General features: G+C 37.3%; 1 protein-coding gene across 1 annotated transcript; it reads left to right on the top strand.

The window, feature by feature from the left end:
- The first annotated feature begins 591 nt into the window (after window positions 1–591).
- Window positions 592–10939, top strand: LOC145987992 (pancreatic triacylglycerol lipase-like). Its single transcript, XM_083122832.1, has 6 exons — window positions 592–707; window positions 1012–1160; window positions 1969–2220; window positions 3509–3700; window positions 6497–6653; window positions 10864–10939. Exons 1-6 carry the CDS (start codon window positions 592–594, stop codon window positions 10937–10939), a joined length of 942 nt encoding a protein of 313 aa, XP_082978958.1.
- The last annotated feature ends 6954 nt before the right edge of the window (window positions 10940–17893 follow it).

Below are 17893 nucleotides of genomic sequence, written 5' to 3'. Positions count from 1 at the left end.
AAATTTACTGCTTGCTGCCAGATTCAACTTCAGGAAGTAACCTACTTCTTCTCTTATCGCAAATCTGTTCAGCAACACTGAATACTCAATCACTGAATACTGATGCAGCAGGTACGCCCAGGTATTTTCTCAGCACTTGCTTCACGTTTGAATACTCACTTTTGAATTTCCAATACAACAGCAGATCCTGGTTCAGCAATGTACTGTATTATTTTCAATTTTGTGTTAGGTTGATCCTCTGAATGAGAGTTTGCAATAATTTTATTACAAAAACTCTACAATAATGATGGATCATAACCAAATTTTCAATAAATCTTACAAAACTAGAATATAAAACTTATTAGAAGGTAAAACTCTAGTATAATCTGTACCGGTTTAAATATCGGATTTTTGCCGATTCCGATACCGATGCCGATATGTCAATTTCTGCCGATTTTTATACATCAGTTATCGGCATCGGCACATCCCTAATTAATTTGGTAAGCGAGAGAAAGGGATATATAGACACAGTGAAATGCAAGGATTGAGTAAAACGGAGAAAATGGGAGGGGGATTGAAATAAAAGAAGAGAGAGAAAGAGAGAAAATATACATGAATACAGACAAATGGAAGATAAAACACGAAGACAGAAACAGAGGGGAAACTGCAGTATTTAGACGCAAGGACATAGAGAGACTGTTGAAAAGAAACATGAAAAGAGTGATAATGTAGGATGAATAATGAGAGAGATAGAATATGATTTTTAAAAAAGGGAGATAAAATTATGAGGGAAGACACACACACACACAAAATACGGATAAGGAAAGAAGGCAGTCCCTCCATGAAAGTAAGTGCAAGAACGTCATACATTCAGTAAATGCTATTTAAGCAGCCAAGGTTTATACCTAAACAAACGCAAATTTTAACGTTTTAGTCTCTTTCTTGGAAAGATATTGCCAACGTTTCCGTTCATTCATTCCGTTTCTTATAGACAGAAGAGAAAGCTCAACTCTTGTTTTCCTTTCTGTACAGGAGTCGGTCTTCATCGCCATACATCTTGAAGGTGAATGACGGCAAGAATCTTCAGAACTCCTCCTTCAACCCTGCAAACCCTACGAAGATCCTTATTCACGGTTGGCGATCGTCAGCTGATGATGGATCTGTCATGGGCCCCAAAAACAGTAAGTTGTTGAAGGAAGTGTATCTGATATGAGACTTTCGATGTGAAATGACCATAATCGATGTTCTACGCATAGGCTATGCAATCCATGTAAACCAAATTGCGATTAACAATGAAATATAATTATTGTGCATTTCAAATGTTTAAGTTTGGGAAGTATCGTATGAGTCTTCTCTACAATTATCAACAATTTTCAGCAATGTAGAAAATTCAGTGTATGAAATATTCTCATGATTTTTACATCGCGATTACCCATGTGTTTTGTTGTCTACAATTTACCTTTTCCCAGATGTATGAAATAGAATGGTTGAACTTTTGTTATACGTGGAATCATTTCCAGTTGGAAACAAACAAATGTGTTTCCAAGATAACACTTTCCCTTCAAACAAGTGATTTGTAATTAAAATTTAGTGTAATTGTCTATATATATTCTATAAGCTAATGCAATCTACGCATAGATAACGGATGTTGATACAGATTTATAATCTACAACCTATCAGGGGATAAAACTTAAAATCCTGCGGGGTAGCACCATAAAGCCAATCTCCATTTGTCCTCTACGTTGCGGCTGACCAAAGTCACAGAAAAGCAACGTAAAAAAAATGAATAATACATATCAGCAGTACATCTATTTCGTGGAGTGGGTATATAGATAACATAATTTCAACTGAGCTAGTAGAAATAAAAATCATATCTAATGATACATGACCCAGAATGAATTTTTAATTGATCACCGGTAGAATCGTACAGATCTCTTTGATATTATTTCCAGAATCGAGGATCTACTAAATGTCCCTTCTATGTTTCAGGCTATCTCTCCAAAGGAGATTACAATGTGATTGGCGTCGACTGGTCTAGAGTGGCAGATAGCATTTGGTACAACGTTGTTGCCAAGCAAACGAAACCCGTTGGCGACTACGTTGCTCGTCTGATAGAATTCCTGGTGGGCTTCGGTGGAGCTAAGCTCTCGGATGTCCACGTGATTGGCCACAGCCTTGGAGCCCACGTGGCAGGATTTGCCGGAGCTAATATCTCCATTGGAGCTATACCCAGGATCACAGGCAAGTGACTGGAGATTCATTTTTGGGGTTTCTTTTGAAGTATGTGGCCGATCCATTAAGTTTTTCGCAGTCCGGCGTCATCACTGGGTGGGTTACGTCCCCCCAGGAAATAGCCTTACCCCACTCCCGTGGTTACCAAATAGTGAACGAGTGCAAGTTTCAAAATCATTTTAGTAAAGCTACGATTACGAACTCCCACATGCACGTAAGTACGGAAGAACAAAATAGATAGAAAGGTAGTAAGAATAAGGATGAATAAAACCAAAACAGAAAAGAGAAAATTGAGTAAGGAATAAAGATTCAGGTTAAAGGAAGAAATAATGAAGAGGACAGATCAACAGAAGAAGAAAAAGAGTGAGAAATCAACAGAAACTAAGAGATACTGAAACATAGGAAAGTAAAGGGAGAACAAGATATAAAGACAAGAGAAAGAAATGTAGAAACAAGGAGAGAGAGATTGATCCACGTTTTCCGAAGCCGAGCGCTCTTAAATCCTTGTCCCACTTGATTGAAATTCTTGAGTCGCCACTGCCATTTAGTATTTATATGTTTTTGCTTGTTCGCATTTTGATATACCATAGTTGTAATGTATATGTAATACCTGTTTCCTAATATTTATAAGCATTGTGAATAATTCTGAATTGCTAAAACGTACCAATATCGGTGTGAATATATGTATCAGTATCGCTTCAACGTGATACCGGCTAACCTTTGCTAACAAGTATCTAGTGTAGTGTCCAGAAATTTAGTAAATTCAGAGTGCCCTCTCGATCGACCAGAAACACTCAATTGTTCCACAACCCTACCACTAGGCTTTCTCTTATACAGAGTTGTCCGTTCCACAGGCTGCCTCAGTTCTATAATAAACTGCCTGTAAATATTGACGATTTCTCGCCACAAAGTACTTTCCGATCGCCACTTACACTCTATCTGTAGATCTTTTGATTGTTTATATCTTGTAATGTTTATGTTTAACTTTCTTGGGTTTTCTGTTTTTTTTCTATTGTTTTTTTTAACCTAAAACCATCTTGACTTATTTCTGTTTATCTATTACATTTTCAGTATAAAATGGCTGGTACAAATTCTGTATCTGAAACTTGGAACAAATAATAATAAAAAAAATAAATGTGATAAATGAGCCTAGTGATCGATAAACACCCACCAATCACAGCAGTTATAAAAATACCAACAAATAAATTATAGGAACATGTATACTCTCAAGACAAGAGTCTAATCGAATCTAATTTAATCTATTAAGTTAACAAATATAACTTACTTTATCCTGTAGGTTTGGATCCCGCCAGACCTCTATTTGAACACAAAGGACCAGAGGGAAGGTTGGACGCGTCAGACGCTGCATTTGTTGACGTCATCCACACAAACAGAGGAATTAAGGGAATTTCTTACTCTGTTGGTCACGTCGACTTTTACCCCAACGGTGCATGGAACAGCCAACCAGGTTGTGTCCGGGATTGGATAAGTAATATTTCTTTGGAAAGTTCAAAATTTGGAATGACTCTTAGACAAAAGAAGGGGAGGGTTGGGTCGTAATCACGAAATTTTATGTAGTCTACACACATTTGTGAGGATATCTACATTTTTTTGCACAATGTAATGAGGCATACTGTATTACTGAATAGTACGACCAGGATGATATTTTAAAGGGAAATGTAAGTGTTTGTACCTTGGAAAGAGTAATATACAGCGTGTTTCAAAATGATTTGAACGATAAAAACATTCCATGAGCAATGCAACATAATCATCGATCGAACATACCGCGAAATACATCCTTAAGGTTTTTTGGGGGCGGGCGGTCCTAGGTGCCAGCCTGACCAGTTGTAAAATGGCTGCCAGTGGTGAGGAGAGAGAATTTAGCGATAGTAGGTTGGTCGTGAGTGTGCAACGTCAGTTTCATACACGATTTCATAAACATCATCCAGCAAAGAACTGTATCGCGTTAGCATAAGTGCTGCGGTGCAAACCATTGATCAGAAAATGCTGAAACGTGTCTGGATGGAGTTAGATTACAGTATTGACATGTGTAGAGTGCAGAGTAACGAAGAGTGCTCACATTGAGCATTTGTGAGTTAACTTCGCGATAACCATTGGAACTTAAACTTAGACAGTTACATTACACGCATGTGAAATTGTATCTTAATTTGACAATTTAGGAATAAAATATAACTAGTTGAAATTGTTCAAATAATTTTGGAATACGCTGTGTTAATATAGTGGAATAGACACCTCAGGGAATTGGAATATTTTACACACAATCATGCACTATAATATATATATACACTGCTCGCCATTAAAATTGCAACACCCAGAAGGAAATGAGATAGAAACACGAAACTTGGCAAATATGTAGTTCATAGTAAGATAAGAAAATGATTACAGTTAGAGCTCGGTGGTGTGACATGTGACACGTAGAACATGGTTGCATAACCCCAAGGAGCTAGTAGCGTGTACAGCCTCCACGGGAAGCAATAACTGCTGCAACACGGCGAGGCATGGACAGAATGAGTCTATCGATGTCTGCTTGCGGTATGGCGTCCCAAGCGGCTTCCACACGGTGCCAGAGGTCTTCAACATTACGTGCCGGAAACCTGAGTTGGGCCAGCCGGCGACCCACCATGGACCAGACATGTTCAATTGGCGACATATCCGGCGAACGTGCTGGCCAAGGAAGCAGGAGCACGTGGTTAGCTTCCATAAATGCGAGGACATTCCTTGCAACATGGGGGCGCGCGTTATCCTGTTGAAAAGTGGCATTATGCAGTGCATGGATTAATGGGACAGCAACAGGGGTGAGAACCTGTGTGATGTACCGTTGGCTGTTCAGTGTCCCTTGAATGCGTACGAGACGCGAACGAACACCTATGGCGATGGCACCTCATACCATGATACCCAATGAAGGCCCTGTGTGATGATGCATGATGCAGGCGTCATGAAGCCTAGTGCCACGGTGCCGCCACACGCGTGTACGTCCATCATGATGTTGTATACAGAAGCGGGATTCATCAGAGAACACTACAGCATTCCACTCCGCCATCCATGCACGACGGTCTTGGCACCATCTCAGACGCAAACACCTATGCTCTAGCGTCAGAGGAATCCGGAACAGTGGGCGCCGGGAAAAAAATCCCCGGTTCGCCAAACGACGAAGCACGGTTCGTGGGGCCACTGGACGTTGTAAAACATCCTGTACTTCATGCGCAATCCTCGTTGACGTGGCCGTTCTGTCTGTAAGGGCCATGCGTATCAGATGTCTGTCCTCTCGTTCCGTCGTCCGACGCGGACGTTGTGAACCTCTACGTCGCTCTACAGTGCCTTCCTAGACCCACTGGTTCCATACACGGATCACTGTGGATATATTTCGTCCTATACGGGCACCGATCTCAAGGTAGGATAATTCGCATTCACAGTATGCAACAATTCGGCCGCGATCGAACTGGAAACCTGCTGGAATCGCTGCCGTATTCGACAACGTGGCATTGCTGACCGATTTTAACACACTACACTCACGACCATGCCCTTTCACTGCTCGTCTGCCCCTATCTAACCTGCTACAGGTACCACTTACCAGATGGCGTAGCAGGCGCACATGACGCATGACGGCCTTGAACACCTAATCATTTCCTTCTGCACCCCTCCTCTACACACTGTGCACATTTCGTCCGATTCCGATTACTCCTTCTGGGTGTTGCATTTTTAATGGCGAGCAGTTTATATATATATATATATATATATATATATATATATATATATATATATATATATATATATAGACACACACACACACACACACACACACACACACATTACATTGGATTTGTAGTAGAAGCATCGGGATATTATGTATGTGTGTGTATACACACACACACACACACATAATAACCCGATGCTTCTACTACAAATCCAATGTAATTTTTGTTGACAACATGCTAATTTCGAGTAAATTAAAATATTATGTCACAGAATGAGCTCGCATATTTGTAAGATTCATATTGTATTAACACGCATAATTTTAAAGAAATAGCAAGCAATATAATCTTAAAAACCAGTTATACCTATTACTACTTCATTTATTTTTGTGATACCATTCCTAAAACGGACTTCGGTAAGGGAGAACAGAAGAAGGACAGAGTGGAATTTTACAGTTTTTAATTACATCAATTATTAATTTTACAGTCATTAAAACAGTACAACATGACACTGCGATGGAGAACTTCATGAAATTTGATACAACTTGTTACAACTATTTCTTCCTTTGCAGAAACTTGTAGCCATGCCAGAGCTTACGAGTACATGGTCGAATCCATAGTCTCAGAACCAGGGTTCGTGTCCAGGCAGTGTACCAGCTGGGAGGATTTCAAGAGCTGTTTGTGTGCCTCTGGAGTCACCACTCTCATGGGCGAAAACGTCGATAAAAGGTATTTTGAATACTCTAATTGCAGGATCCTTTAAAAAATATCATCACATTCTTGTATTATTTTTCTTATTAGTTGTATTACGACGTGACGCACAAGTAGTTTTACCCTTTCAAATTTTGACTTAATGTTCAACTTCTCTGCGAAAAGGTTGATTATATATAGGTTGGTCAGTAGAAATTATACCTCATGACGTCCGTGATCAATATGATCACTGGCAATGAGAACTTGAATACGAGTACGCAACTTAGTGACGACTTTGTGGTCCAAATCTTTATAGATTTCACAGCAAAACTGAACACAACCTTCTCTCAAACTTCTTGTAGATCCGAGGAAGATTTTATTTTTTGATGGGACCGAAATATCCTTCGTGCTGCCATAACTCGTTTCATGATTCGCCAGAATCAAAGATTACTGTAGCGCTGCTCAACAGAGACACATCCATACCCTGCCATGGCTTCTCCTGAATGAGCGTGATAAGAACCACAGTCATTGCCTGCCCTCTACAGGCGTTTTCATTAGAGATGTGTCCGAAAAATTACATGCCATACGACACATAATGTATTTATCTTCGATTTTTCAACGTGTCTCTTTTTGTGGGCCATTCTGTACGTACTTCAAATGATACAAACAGTGGCGGCGATTGGGTTCTAAAAGTGGGGGGGAACAGTTTAATTTCCCTTGATACATGAGGTTTAGCATAGTGCAGGAGCAAGAGTAGCAAAAAGTGCTGGGGGGTGGGCGGGGGCGACTTCCTCTCTCGCAACCACCTATTCGCGATTAAAATTAACCGATATGCCATCTGCCGGGATTTTCAGGAAGTACTCTAAGTAGGATACGTTGTGTTGAAGTCGTTTAAAGCATGGTGAATATGCGAGAAAGTAAGGTCTACTGTTCAGGTTTTTTTTTGCTCTAAATAGTTTTATGGGTCAGAACAAATTAAAAGTTTTCATGTGTTTCCACCCCGTGGAATCAACAAAATGAAATTTGTTAATAAATCAGGGAAAACGTAATTGACAGAAGATTGGTATGGGGGATATAACACTGTAATTCGGGAAGGAAATTACGAAGAATGCACGAGTCTGCTTACATCATTTATCGAGAGATAAATATATATTTCCATGAAAGTAAAGTTTTAAATTGTACTTTATAAATAAAGCTTTTTTTTTCGAAAAATCATGAAGCGTCTTAACCAATGCGTCCATGTATTACCGGTGTTACGTATGTGTGAAATTTGGAACAGGTGCAAGTCGATTAAGAGGGAAGATGAAAATAGTTTGAGAATGAATTAATGTCAAATGTAACCAGAAAGAAAGTGGATATGCTAATGTTACTGTTTCATTCAGTACGGTGTCCTTTTTCAGTGAGTATAGCCTGGTCATGAAATCGTGAATATTATTATTAAACCAGCCTTTCTCTTTCTAGAATTTGAATTTGAATTTGAATTTAAAATTGTGGGAGCGTCAGCACTTAGGCTATTTTGCTCCCGTCACATTATACGGGGGCCAGCCCCTTATCATTACAAATAACAACTCTAACGTTGCATAACTAAAAATCTTAAAATGTTCTGACTTCTGTTAAAAGCTGAGGCTGTAAATGGGCACTCAGCACACACAAGGACAAAAAAACAGGACCACACACACAAAATTATACTGGCCATAGTGCCAGTCGCCAGAGCCTCGTTAGTCTTTAGTCCAGGGTGCACTACGTGGAAGTGAGGTTGACATTTGGGTGTACTACGTGGAAGATCACCCCTTACACCCCTTTCTCTTTCTAGAAAGAACTGCAACGATATGTTCGCAATTTTCTCCTGTCCCAGCTTTTCAAGTACAGGTCAATTTCAATTCCTTTATTTTCAAATAATTTCCGAGAACCCCAGTTACATGACGTGCAGATGATGATGCAGCACTGCTTTGGACAACCAGTGCGTATACATAGTTTCGTCTGCATTTTCCGTGTTATTTTTGCCTATTATAATTAAATGCTTCGTTCTCAGTACAGCTTCACGTTTGTTAGAGTACCTGGAATTCACATCGCATTCGCAATATTTAAAAATAATGCGTAATTTAAACGTTTTCTACCATACCAGTCATGACAACACGCTGCTCTTTTGTACTACTGCTGAATGTAAACAAAGATCTATCCTACTTAGAGCGGCCATATTGGAAGCGACACTAGCGCTCAGGTGGTAATTTTAATCGCGAATAATGCAGAAGGCCTTAGAAAGAGCGTTTCGCGGGCTAACAGCAGACGTCGCTCGCACACTATTGCCGATACTCTCGTGTCGTCTGCTCCTCAGCCGAACAAACAGGCCGATGTAGCAAGAGGCAGAGGTCATTCACCCTTCCAGAAGGGCGCAGCGAGTTAGCCGTGGCAACCGGGCTCGCTCATTCGCGGACCTGATTGGTTCTCGCACACACACCCCCATATTGTTGTCTGCTGTAAGCCCGCGAAGCGATCTTTCTAAGGCCTCAAGCACTATAATCGCCGCTACTGGATACAAATGATCATAATGATGCATAAGAATATTGTGTATTACTTATTTTTATAGCACATTTTAGTTGTGGAAACTTTACTTTACAGTATGACACTAAAGAAGATAATTTTCAATACAAGATATGCATGTTTTATTTTGATTGTGAGGGGCAGAGAATTGCATTAGGTACGCTCAAGGGGGAAAGGAATAGTAGGTATTCTTTTACGCTGATCATAGGTAGTATAATTCTGTCCTGTTTTTGCTCATTTTCTTTCTTTCTGTTTCTGTTTTCCATCTTATTCTTTCCATTCTCTCCTTTTTATATTCTGTTTCTCTATCAACCTATATCTTTCTCCCTCAATCTTCCGTTGTTTCTCTACCTCTCTCTCTCTCTCTTTATTCTCCCCGCTCTTCTGCTTATCTACGTATCTCTTTCCTATTCTTCTTGTTTCACTGTTTCATTACATCTTTCTCTCTTTGTCATATTTCTATTTCTCTTTTTTTATTTCTCTTTTTTAATCTCTCTCCGATTCTTTCTCTTCCTCCCTTGTTTTATGACACTTCTTTCTATTCTTGTATCTTCTTTTCTAAGTATTTCTCTCTCTTGCTTTGTCCCTCCGTGTTCGAAATATTCTTGTTATCCTTTCAAAGGATTAATTAAGGTGGGAGTTAGAACTCACTCTCGCCCACTCGCTGGAGAGGCCCCTGTTATTAGGTACATAGAGTGGCGGCGATTGGGTTCCAAAACAGGACAGGGGGACAAGATGACAAAACTGGGGGGAGGGGGCAAATACAGTATATTTTCCTTTGTAGATAATAGATAAGATTTAGCATAGTTCAGGGGCAAAAGTGGCTAAAAGTGAGTGGGGGTAACTGATCCCCCTAGCCCCCTAATCGCCGCCACTGGGTACGTACAAAAGACTCATAAACTGTGTTCAGTTACTCGTCTACTGTGTTTGAAATCATTGATATATGAACCCAACCTGACAGTGATACAGATATTGTTGCAATTCTTTCGAAAATATGGAATTTTAATAGAATGCCGGATTGGGACCAATATCGAAGTATGTTTTCAGGACAAGGTCTGAGAAAGGGAAAATATTATAGGAGAATTGCTTAAGGCAGTAATCTCATGCATAAGGAAGTATACAGACCTTGGATAAAGTTCCGCCTCAGTGGCTGACCGCAGTAAAAAAAGATATACTCATGATCTCGTTATTGAATGTTCCTTATTCATATCCTGCCCTGAACATGAATGTTCCTCTGGCTCAGAGTATCGCTTCTTCGCTGTCATCTAATCATCACTCAGGTTCATCGTCGCGACAAGCATAAAGAGACAGAAAAGCCACATAGTATCGAAAAAATTCTAAAAATATTATTCATCGTGCTCAACGTAAACGTATGTTAAAGCGATGTTAAAAAATTCAAATGCAAACTTTGAATAAAAGCTTGTAGATCCTCTTGACAAAGCATGTGTACTAATTCGAACATATTACGAGTACTGTACATAGTGTTAGCTATTTTCATACGGAATATGGAAGTAACAAAGGGCGTAAAATAAGTACGAAATAATGTACATAGTACCTTGGAAGAAAATATGGGACTACATAAAACATATTTAAGATATTGAAAAAAACGGTACATAAGTACCACTCCCTTATGTTACATTCAATTTAAATACATTTTATGTATTACTTTCAAGCTTGAATTAAATAGTACTATCTTTTTCCTTTGCAGTGCAAGAGGCAATTACTACTTGAGAACGGGCAAATCTTCACCATTCGCCCTTGGACCTAAGGGAGCAGTATGTTGAAATCACCAACCCTGAGATCTTCTGTAAACAAGACCACGTGCATGCAGAAAGCATTGCAAACTCATAGAAGTAAAACAATCCGCACGAAAATCCAGCGTTGTTACAGGATTCATTACGTATGGTAAAACAACGGCCAATGTGTAGTATGAGATACATTGCCTCACTTTAAACCCAATGCTCTTCTTTTGTACTTATTGCTTCACCTTTATGGTTATCTCCTTGCACCAGTAATAATTTCCCATAAATTTGGCTTCTTTTCTTTATAATGGGCATAAACAGCCATATTCAATGCTGTAAGTCCAATAAATATATTGATGATGATCAAAACAAGACTAAGAAAGTTAGTAAATTTATTGCGGTTGGAAATTTTGACAAGCATGTTAATAACGATTTTTGTTCCGCCAAATATAGTGCACTTCGTAAAATAACTTGGTGACATGGCAAGGCAAGATAAGTGTCAACATCTTGTAGGAATATGCATGTAACGTTCAATGAGCTTAGAGATTTGTGTACATAATGATATTTTATAATATTGGTTATTTTCTAAAAATAATCATGTGAACAGCAAGGAAGTAGTGCCACTTAGTAATATTGCCTCACTTGTCCTTAGAAAATTAACATGGCGAGTTCTATGCGTGTGGGAAGGTCTCCGTGTTCTCCGAGCAAGGACAGCCTTTGAAAAGGGGCGAAAAACAGATTCTACTCAATATTTACGTAACGTTCTGTCAGTGGTATCCTGAGAAATCAGTAAAAGAAATGGTTATGTTGGTATCCCAGTGCAGTTATGCGTCAGTGTCTGCACTTTTAAGGGTTATGAAAGAGAGAATGACCGGGAAAGTAACAATGTATGCTGCTGCATATTCGTATGATGTTTTGAGAGCGGGTTCTCACATTCAAAGGCTTTTACATAAAATGAATAGGTGCTGCAAACTATGAATGTAACAGCAGATGATTGCGGTCATGAATCAGCTGACGCGGAGTGATACATCGAATCGGTGAGACTGTTTGTTTATAGAAGGTCTCAGGTTTGGTGATTTATTTTTTTAGATATGTGTTTGGAAAATTGGACATTTTTCCCCTTAGAAATGTCAATTTTCATATTACAACGTTTGTATTAGGAGTACATGAAGTGTTTATAGAAGTGACAAAAATGTTTGCATTCACCAAAGATGTTCTTAGTATATGTACACTACCAACGTTTATACTGTTGATCCGTAGAGGGGGATGAATAAATATATTACCAAGCAAATAGTCCATTGCCATGTTCATCCATTTCGTTTCACACAACGAGGAGGTCAAGAATTTAAACAAAACACCGACGCAGCAGTTCATAAAGCAGTTCAGTTTCATTTCTTGGAAACATATACAATGTAAGTTGTTATCCCAGTAAATAGGTGTAGCTAATTTTTCCTTCATTTTTAAACAAATATCATGTTCTAGGTTTTATAAAACAGTGATTAATACAGTAGTACGGAAATCTACCAACTCGTTATTAATAGTGAAATTCATGTTACAGTTTACATGAAAATATACCTCGTTTGTGGTAAACCAGCGTTAATTATGTGCATCATATGTTCATTCTTTTGACTCCGCCATGTGGTGTTCTTGAATTGAGACAAAAAGCACGAACGAGCATAGGAAAACATCTGCTCCAGAACAATAATTCCATTCGCTAAAACACAAAGAATTCTTCTTCTTTTGAACTGTTGATAGTTAGTCTCTCAAATTAATCAGAATCACAAACATAAAACGATTATTATGAATAATTCACCGAAATGCAGTTGATTGTGGAAGTACATCTTCGCCGTATGCCTGCTGCAACCTTCGAAGGAAATGAGTTCTAAGGGGGGTAAACATTGACGGCCAAGTGTACTTTCAGGGGGAAAATACCGCCCACAACTTCAAATTTTATGCAAATAAAAATACTTTTAGTAAAATTTTCTTGCTCGCTTCGCTTGCAATGCCTGCTTTCCTTAGTCTTATCAAGTTCAGGACTGAAGCAAGGGGCTGCGGAAGTCGGCCCTGGGAGTCAAGTGATTTAAATGAAAATAAGTTCAAAAATTGATTGATTGATTTGTGGTTTTAAGTCCACTTTACGCACAGAAAGGCTAATTGGGACTGGTCCTGCAGTTTGAGGTGGGATCTGAACCACTGTGCCACGTGCCTCCACTGGGTATCGAACCCGGAACTTCTTGATCACTAAGCGACAATGTTACCATTAGAGCATCGGGGAGGCACAAAAGTTGTAAAAGAGAGAATGAGTTGGCATCCCGTGAAATTATTTTTGTCCTATTAAATCAATATTGATTTCAGCCTGTAAAAAACTGGATCCAAAAATTATGTTGCTCGCTTCGCTCACAACTTATCATTGTTCTCTCTAATGCACTGTAAATTTCCAGACAGAGAACTAAGACTTGTCTTAATTGATTTTGTTTTAAATGCATGAACAATTGTTTTGAGGAAAGGGAGCATGCACTATTGAGAGACAATTTATGTAATTTTTGCTGCTGCTTTATTGTGTAGTAGTTGTAGTAGTTGTGGTGTGTAGTTTGTTTGTGTTTATATTATGTAGTAGTTGTGGTGTGTTTGTGTTTATATTGTGTTATAGTTGTGATGTGTTTGTGTGTGTCTTGTGTAGTAGTTGTGCTGTCTAATGTGTTTGTGTTCGTCTTGTGTAGTAATTGTGCTGTCTAATGTGTTTGTGTTTGTCTTGTGTAGTAGTTCCTCCATTCATATTGGGGGTTAGGCGTAGAGCTGACAACTCTGCACTGTAAAAGCCATGTCAAGAATCAGCAATATAAGGCCATGGATGTTCCCAAGGTAAAATATTCCGGAGGTAAAATAGTCCCCCGTTCGGATCTCCGGGTGGGGACTACTTTGGGAGGTCTCTGGACTAAGGATAAGATCTACATTAGGAATAAGGATATTAAATTAGGCACCTGGAATGTTCTGAGCCTTTACCGGCCTGGGGCGTTTCAGTGTACAGTTAGTGAGATAGTTAAGTATAAATTAGATGTAGTAGCTGTCCAGGAAGTTAGGTGGCCAGGAGAAGGGAATTGTAAAACTAAAAATTATACTCTTTTCTATGGTGGTACTGAAAATCATAATTTTGGAACAGGCTTTTTTATAAATAATAGAATTATCTCGGCTCTTAAAACAGTAGAATGTATTAATGATAGGATATCATATGCAGTTTTACAGGGTAGGTGGTGTAAAATTATTTTAATAAACATACATGCACCAACGGAAGATAAAGATGATAATACTAAAGATGATTTTTATACAGAGTTAGAACAGGTCTTTGATAAATTTTCTCAGTATGATATGAAAATTCTGTTAGGTGACTGTAATGCACAGATTGGCAAAGAAGAGACATTTAAACCCACGATTGGTAAAGAAAGTCTTCATGAATTAAGTAATGATAATGGTATAAGATTGATTACTTTTGCAACCTCAAAGAATCTAATTGTAAAAAGTACCACTTTTAAACATAAAGATATCCATAAATATACCTGGTCTTCTCCAGACGGTAAAACTCATAATCAGATAGATCATATTCTAATTGATAAGAGAAGGCATACTAGTGTAATTGACGTTCGTACACATAGAGGTGCTGACTGTGCCAGTGACCATTATTTAGTAATTGCTAAATTAAGACAAAGACTCTCAGTGATAAATCATAAGTAACAAAATCTAAAAGTTCTAAAATTTGATACAGGAAAGTTTACTGATGAAAGAATTAAGAAAGATTACCAAATTAAACTGTCAAATAGATTTGATGTTTTGCAGGATTTAAATGATGATGAAAATATAAATGAAACAGACGTAATTAAGAATTGGGAGCACATACGTAATGCAATAGAATCAGCAGCTAAAGAAAGTATAGGATACCATAAACCAAGAAAAAGTAAGCCATGGTTTGATAATGAATGTCATAATCTAATAGAAATAAGAAATCAGGCTAGACTTAGGTGGTTAAATAACTCTGATGATACAAATCTAAACAATTATGATAGAATAAAGCGAGAAGTAAACTGCACGTTTAGAAGTAAAAAAAGAGATTACTTGAAAAGCAAAATTAACGAAATTGAAACAAACAGCAAAAATAAAAATATCAGAGATTTATATAAAGGTGTAAATGAGTTTAGAAAGGGGTGGCAACCTAAAGTAAACTTGATAAAAGATAAAGACGGTGATTTTCTAGCTGACCCAAGCGATATTCTAAATAGATAGAAGAACTACTTTAATGACCTTTTAAATGTCCATGTAGGAGATAAATCAGAAGTGAATGAAGTACACACAGCAGAACCTTTAGTTCCAGAACCTAACTTGACTGAAGTTAAAGATTCTATTAAAAGGCTAAAGAATAACAAAGCACCTGGCATTGATTTAATACCAGCTGAGTTAATTAAATATGGTGGAAATTCATTAATATGTCAAATTCATAAATTAATTTGTTTAATATAAATAAATAATAAATAAATAAATAAATAATAATAAATAAAGAATAAAATAAAGAAGAAATCCATCAACAGTGGAAAGAATCCATAATTGTTCCTGTGTTTAAGAAAAGTGATAAAATGAACTGCAATAATTACCGTGGAATTTCTCTACTATCAACAACATATAAAATATTATCTAACATTATTTTAACAAGACTAACCCAATATGCTAATGAAATTATAGGTGATTATCAATGTGGATTTAAACGTAACAGATCAACTACAGATCAATTTTTTCACATCAGACAGACACTTGAAAAAAAGTGGGAATATAATCAAAATGTCCATCAGCTATTCATTGATTTCAAAAAAGCATATGATTCGGTCAAAAGAGATAAATTATATAATATATTAGTAGAGTTTGGAATACCTAAGAAGCTTGTTAGTATGATAAAAATATGCACCAGTGAAACAGAAAGTAAAATTCGTATGGGTATTAATATGTCTGACAAATTTACAATTCATGATGGGTTAAAACAAGGAGATGCATTATCTCCATTGCTCTTTAATTTTGCCTTAGAATATGCTGTTAGGAAGGTAAAAGAAACTAAAGAAGGACTAAAATTAAATGGTGTGACTCAGTTGTTAGCATATGCAGATGATGTAGACTTACTGGGGGATGATGTGAATACAATTAAGAATAATGCTAAAATATTTTTCAAAACTGCTAAAGAGATAGGTTTGGAAGTTAACAAAGAGAAAACTAAATATATGCTTACAGGCCGAAACCAAGTGTTAGGTATTAATCAAAATCTAATTATTGATAACAACTCGTTTGAACCAGTTTCCAAATTCAAATACTTAGGAGTAATATTAACAAATGAAAATTATATTAAAGAGGAAATAAAAAGTAGGCTTAATTCAGGAAATGCATGTTACTTCTCTCTTCATAAACTTTTGTCTTCTCGTTTAATATCTAAGAAACTAAAAGTTAAAATATACAAAACAGTAATTTTGCCTGTAGTATTATATGGATGTGAAACTTGGCCCCTTACATTGAAAGAGGAACATAAATTGAGAGTATTTGAAAATAAGATCCTTAGGAAAATCTTTGGACCTAAAAGGGATGAGGAGACAGGTGAGTGGAGAAGGTTACATAATTTAGAACTACATAATTTGTATTCATGTCCAGATATTATTAGAATAATTAAATCAAGAAGACTTAGGTGGGCAGGCCATGTGGCACGAATGGGAGAGGAAAGAGGTGTTTACAGGATTCTTGTTGGGAAACCTGATGGTAAGAGACCTGTAGGAAGGCCAAGACGAAGATGAAGGGACAATGTTGAGATGGAGATGGACCTAAGGGAAATCGGTAGGGATGGAAAAGAGTATATAGATCTTGCTCAAGATAGGGAAAGATGGAAGGCCTGTGTTGCTGCAGCCATGAACCTTCGGGTTTAAGAAGGCTAGGGAGTTAGTTAGTTAGTTAGTTATGAATAATTCACTTTTTTGTACTTTTGCTGTTTCTTATTTTTTTAATTATATATACATATATATATAAAAATCACTTTATATTTCGAGTCTACATTTCCGAGCATATGCATACAGCATGCATATTAATGAAGGGGATAAATCTGTTAGAATGGATGAGAATGATATTGGAAATGGAGTTTTTAAACGTTGTAAACCTTTGTAGAATGTGATTTGTTGATCTGAAAAAATTGGACATTCTAGAAATAAATGTTGAGCATCAGGATTGTTAGTCCCACATTTACAATTTTCTTGAGTTTTAATATTTATTTTTCCTAAATGTGCTGGAGTACGTACATGTCCTGTTATTAATCTATTAATAAAAACACAAAGAAGGAAGAAGAAGAAAGCAATAAAATAGCGATGGACAATTTGCCTGATTCTATCTATCTGCTGATTGTTCCCCAACGACAAAATAAATAGTAGGCAAACTGTCCATCACCATTTTTCATTCAGTCTGTTTTCCACAATCTAGTGATCATGAACTGAAATAAAACGCCAATAGAGGACATCTGCTTCACATAAAGAGAATTCCAAACCTTAATACAACACAGGATGTAGCTAGAATGAAATGGAATGAATATAGTAATGAGCAATTTGCTTTCTAATATCTTTGCCATTGGACGTTGGCCTAATATCTTAACGCATACAAATCTTTGTGATTAAAAATAGTGTAACGATGGTTTCTTTTATGATGTGTAGTACTTTAAATAATATGCACTTCCAATCCAAATCAAGTGTACTTTTCCTCGGGTAATGTGTGTCTTATTTAGCAACTTGTGTACTGTAATGAACGATCCTGAAAAAAAAATGCACGGAAAGAAAATAATATCGATTTCAATTACTATGAGCAAAATAGATCGTATTTTTTTTGCAGAATACCTGTATTTTGAACAGACGTTTAAAATCAATCCCAATATGACCATTCTCTAAATACTGCTGAACTTGAAAGTAGAAAACTACAATACATTCCATATTGGCA

The sequence above is a fragment of the Lepisma saccharinum genome, chromosome 5, assembly GCF_977018435.1.
Source record: "Lepisma saccharinum chromosome 5, izLepSacc3.1, whole genome shotgun sequence".
NCBI classification, from domain to species: domain Eukaryota; kingdom Metazoa; phylum Arthropoda; class Insecta; order Zygentoma; family Lepismatidae; genus Lepisma; species Lepisma saccharinum.
The sequence above is the reverse complement of the archived record's forward strand: the minus strand, read 5'-3'. Positions and strand labels throughout refer to the sequence as shown.

Excerpts from the sequence above, each read along its gene's own strand:
- LOC145987992 (XM_083122832.1), top strand. The coding sequence starts at position 592 with ATGAATACAGACAAATGGAAGATAAAACACGAAGACAGAAACAGAGGG. Across the intron at positions 2,221-3,508 it reads AGCTATACCCAGGATCACAG|GTTTGGATCCCGCCAGACCT; the intron begins GCAAGTGACTGG and ends TTTATCCTGTAG. Across the intron at positions 3,701-6,496 it reads TTGTGTCCGGGATTGGATAA|AAACTTGTAGCCATGCCAGA; the intron begins GTAATATTTCTT and ends CTTCCTTTGCAG.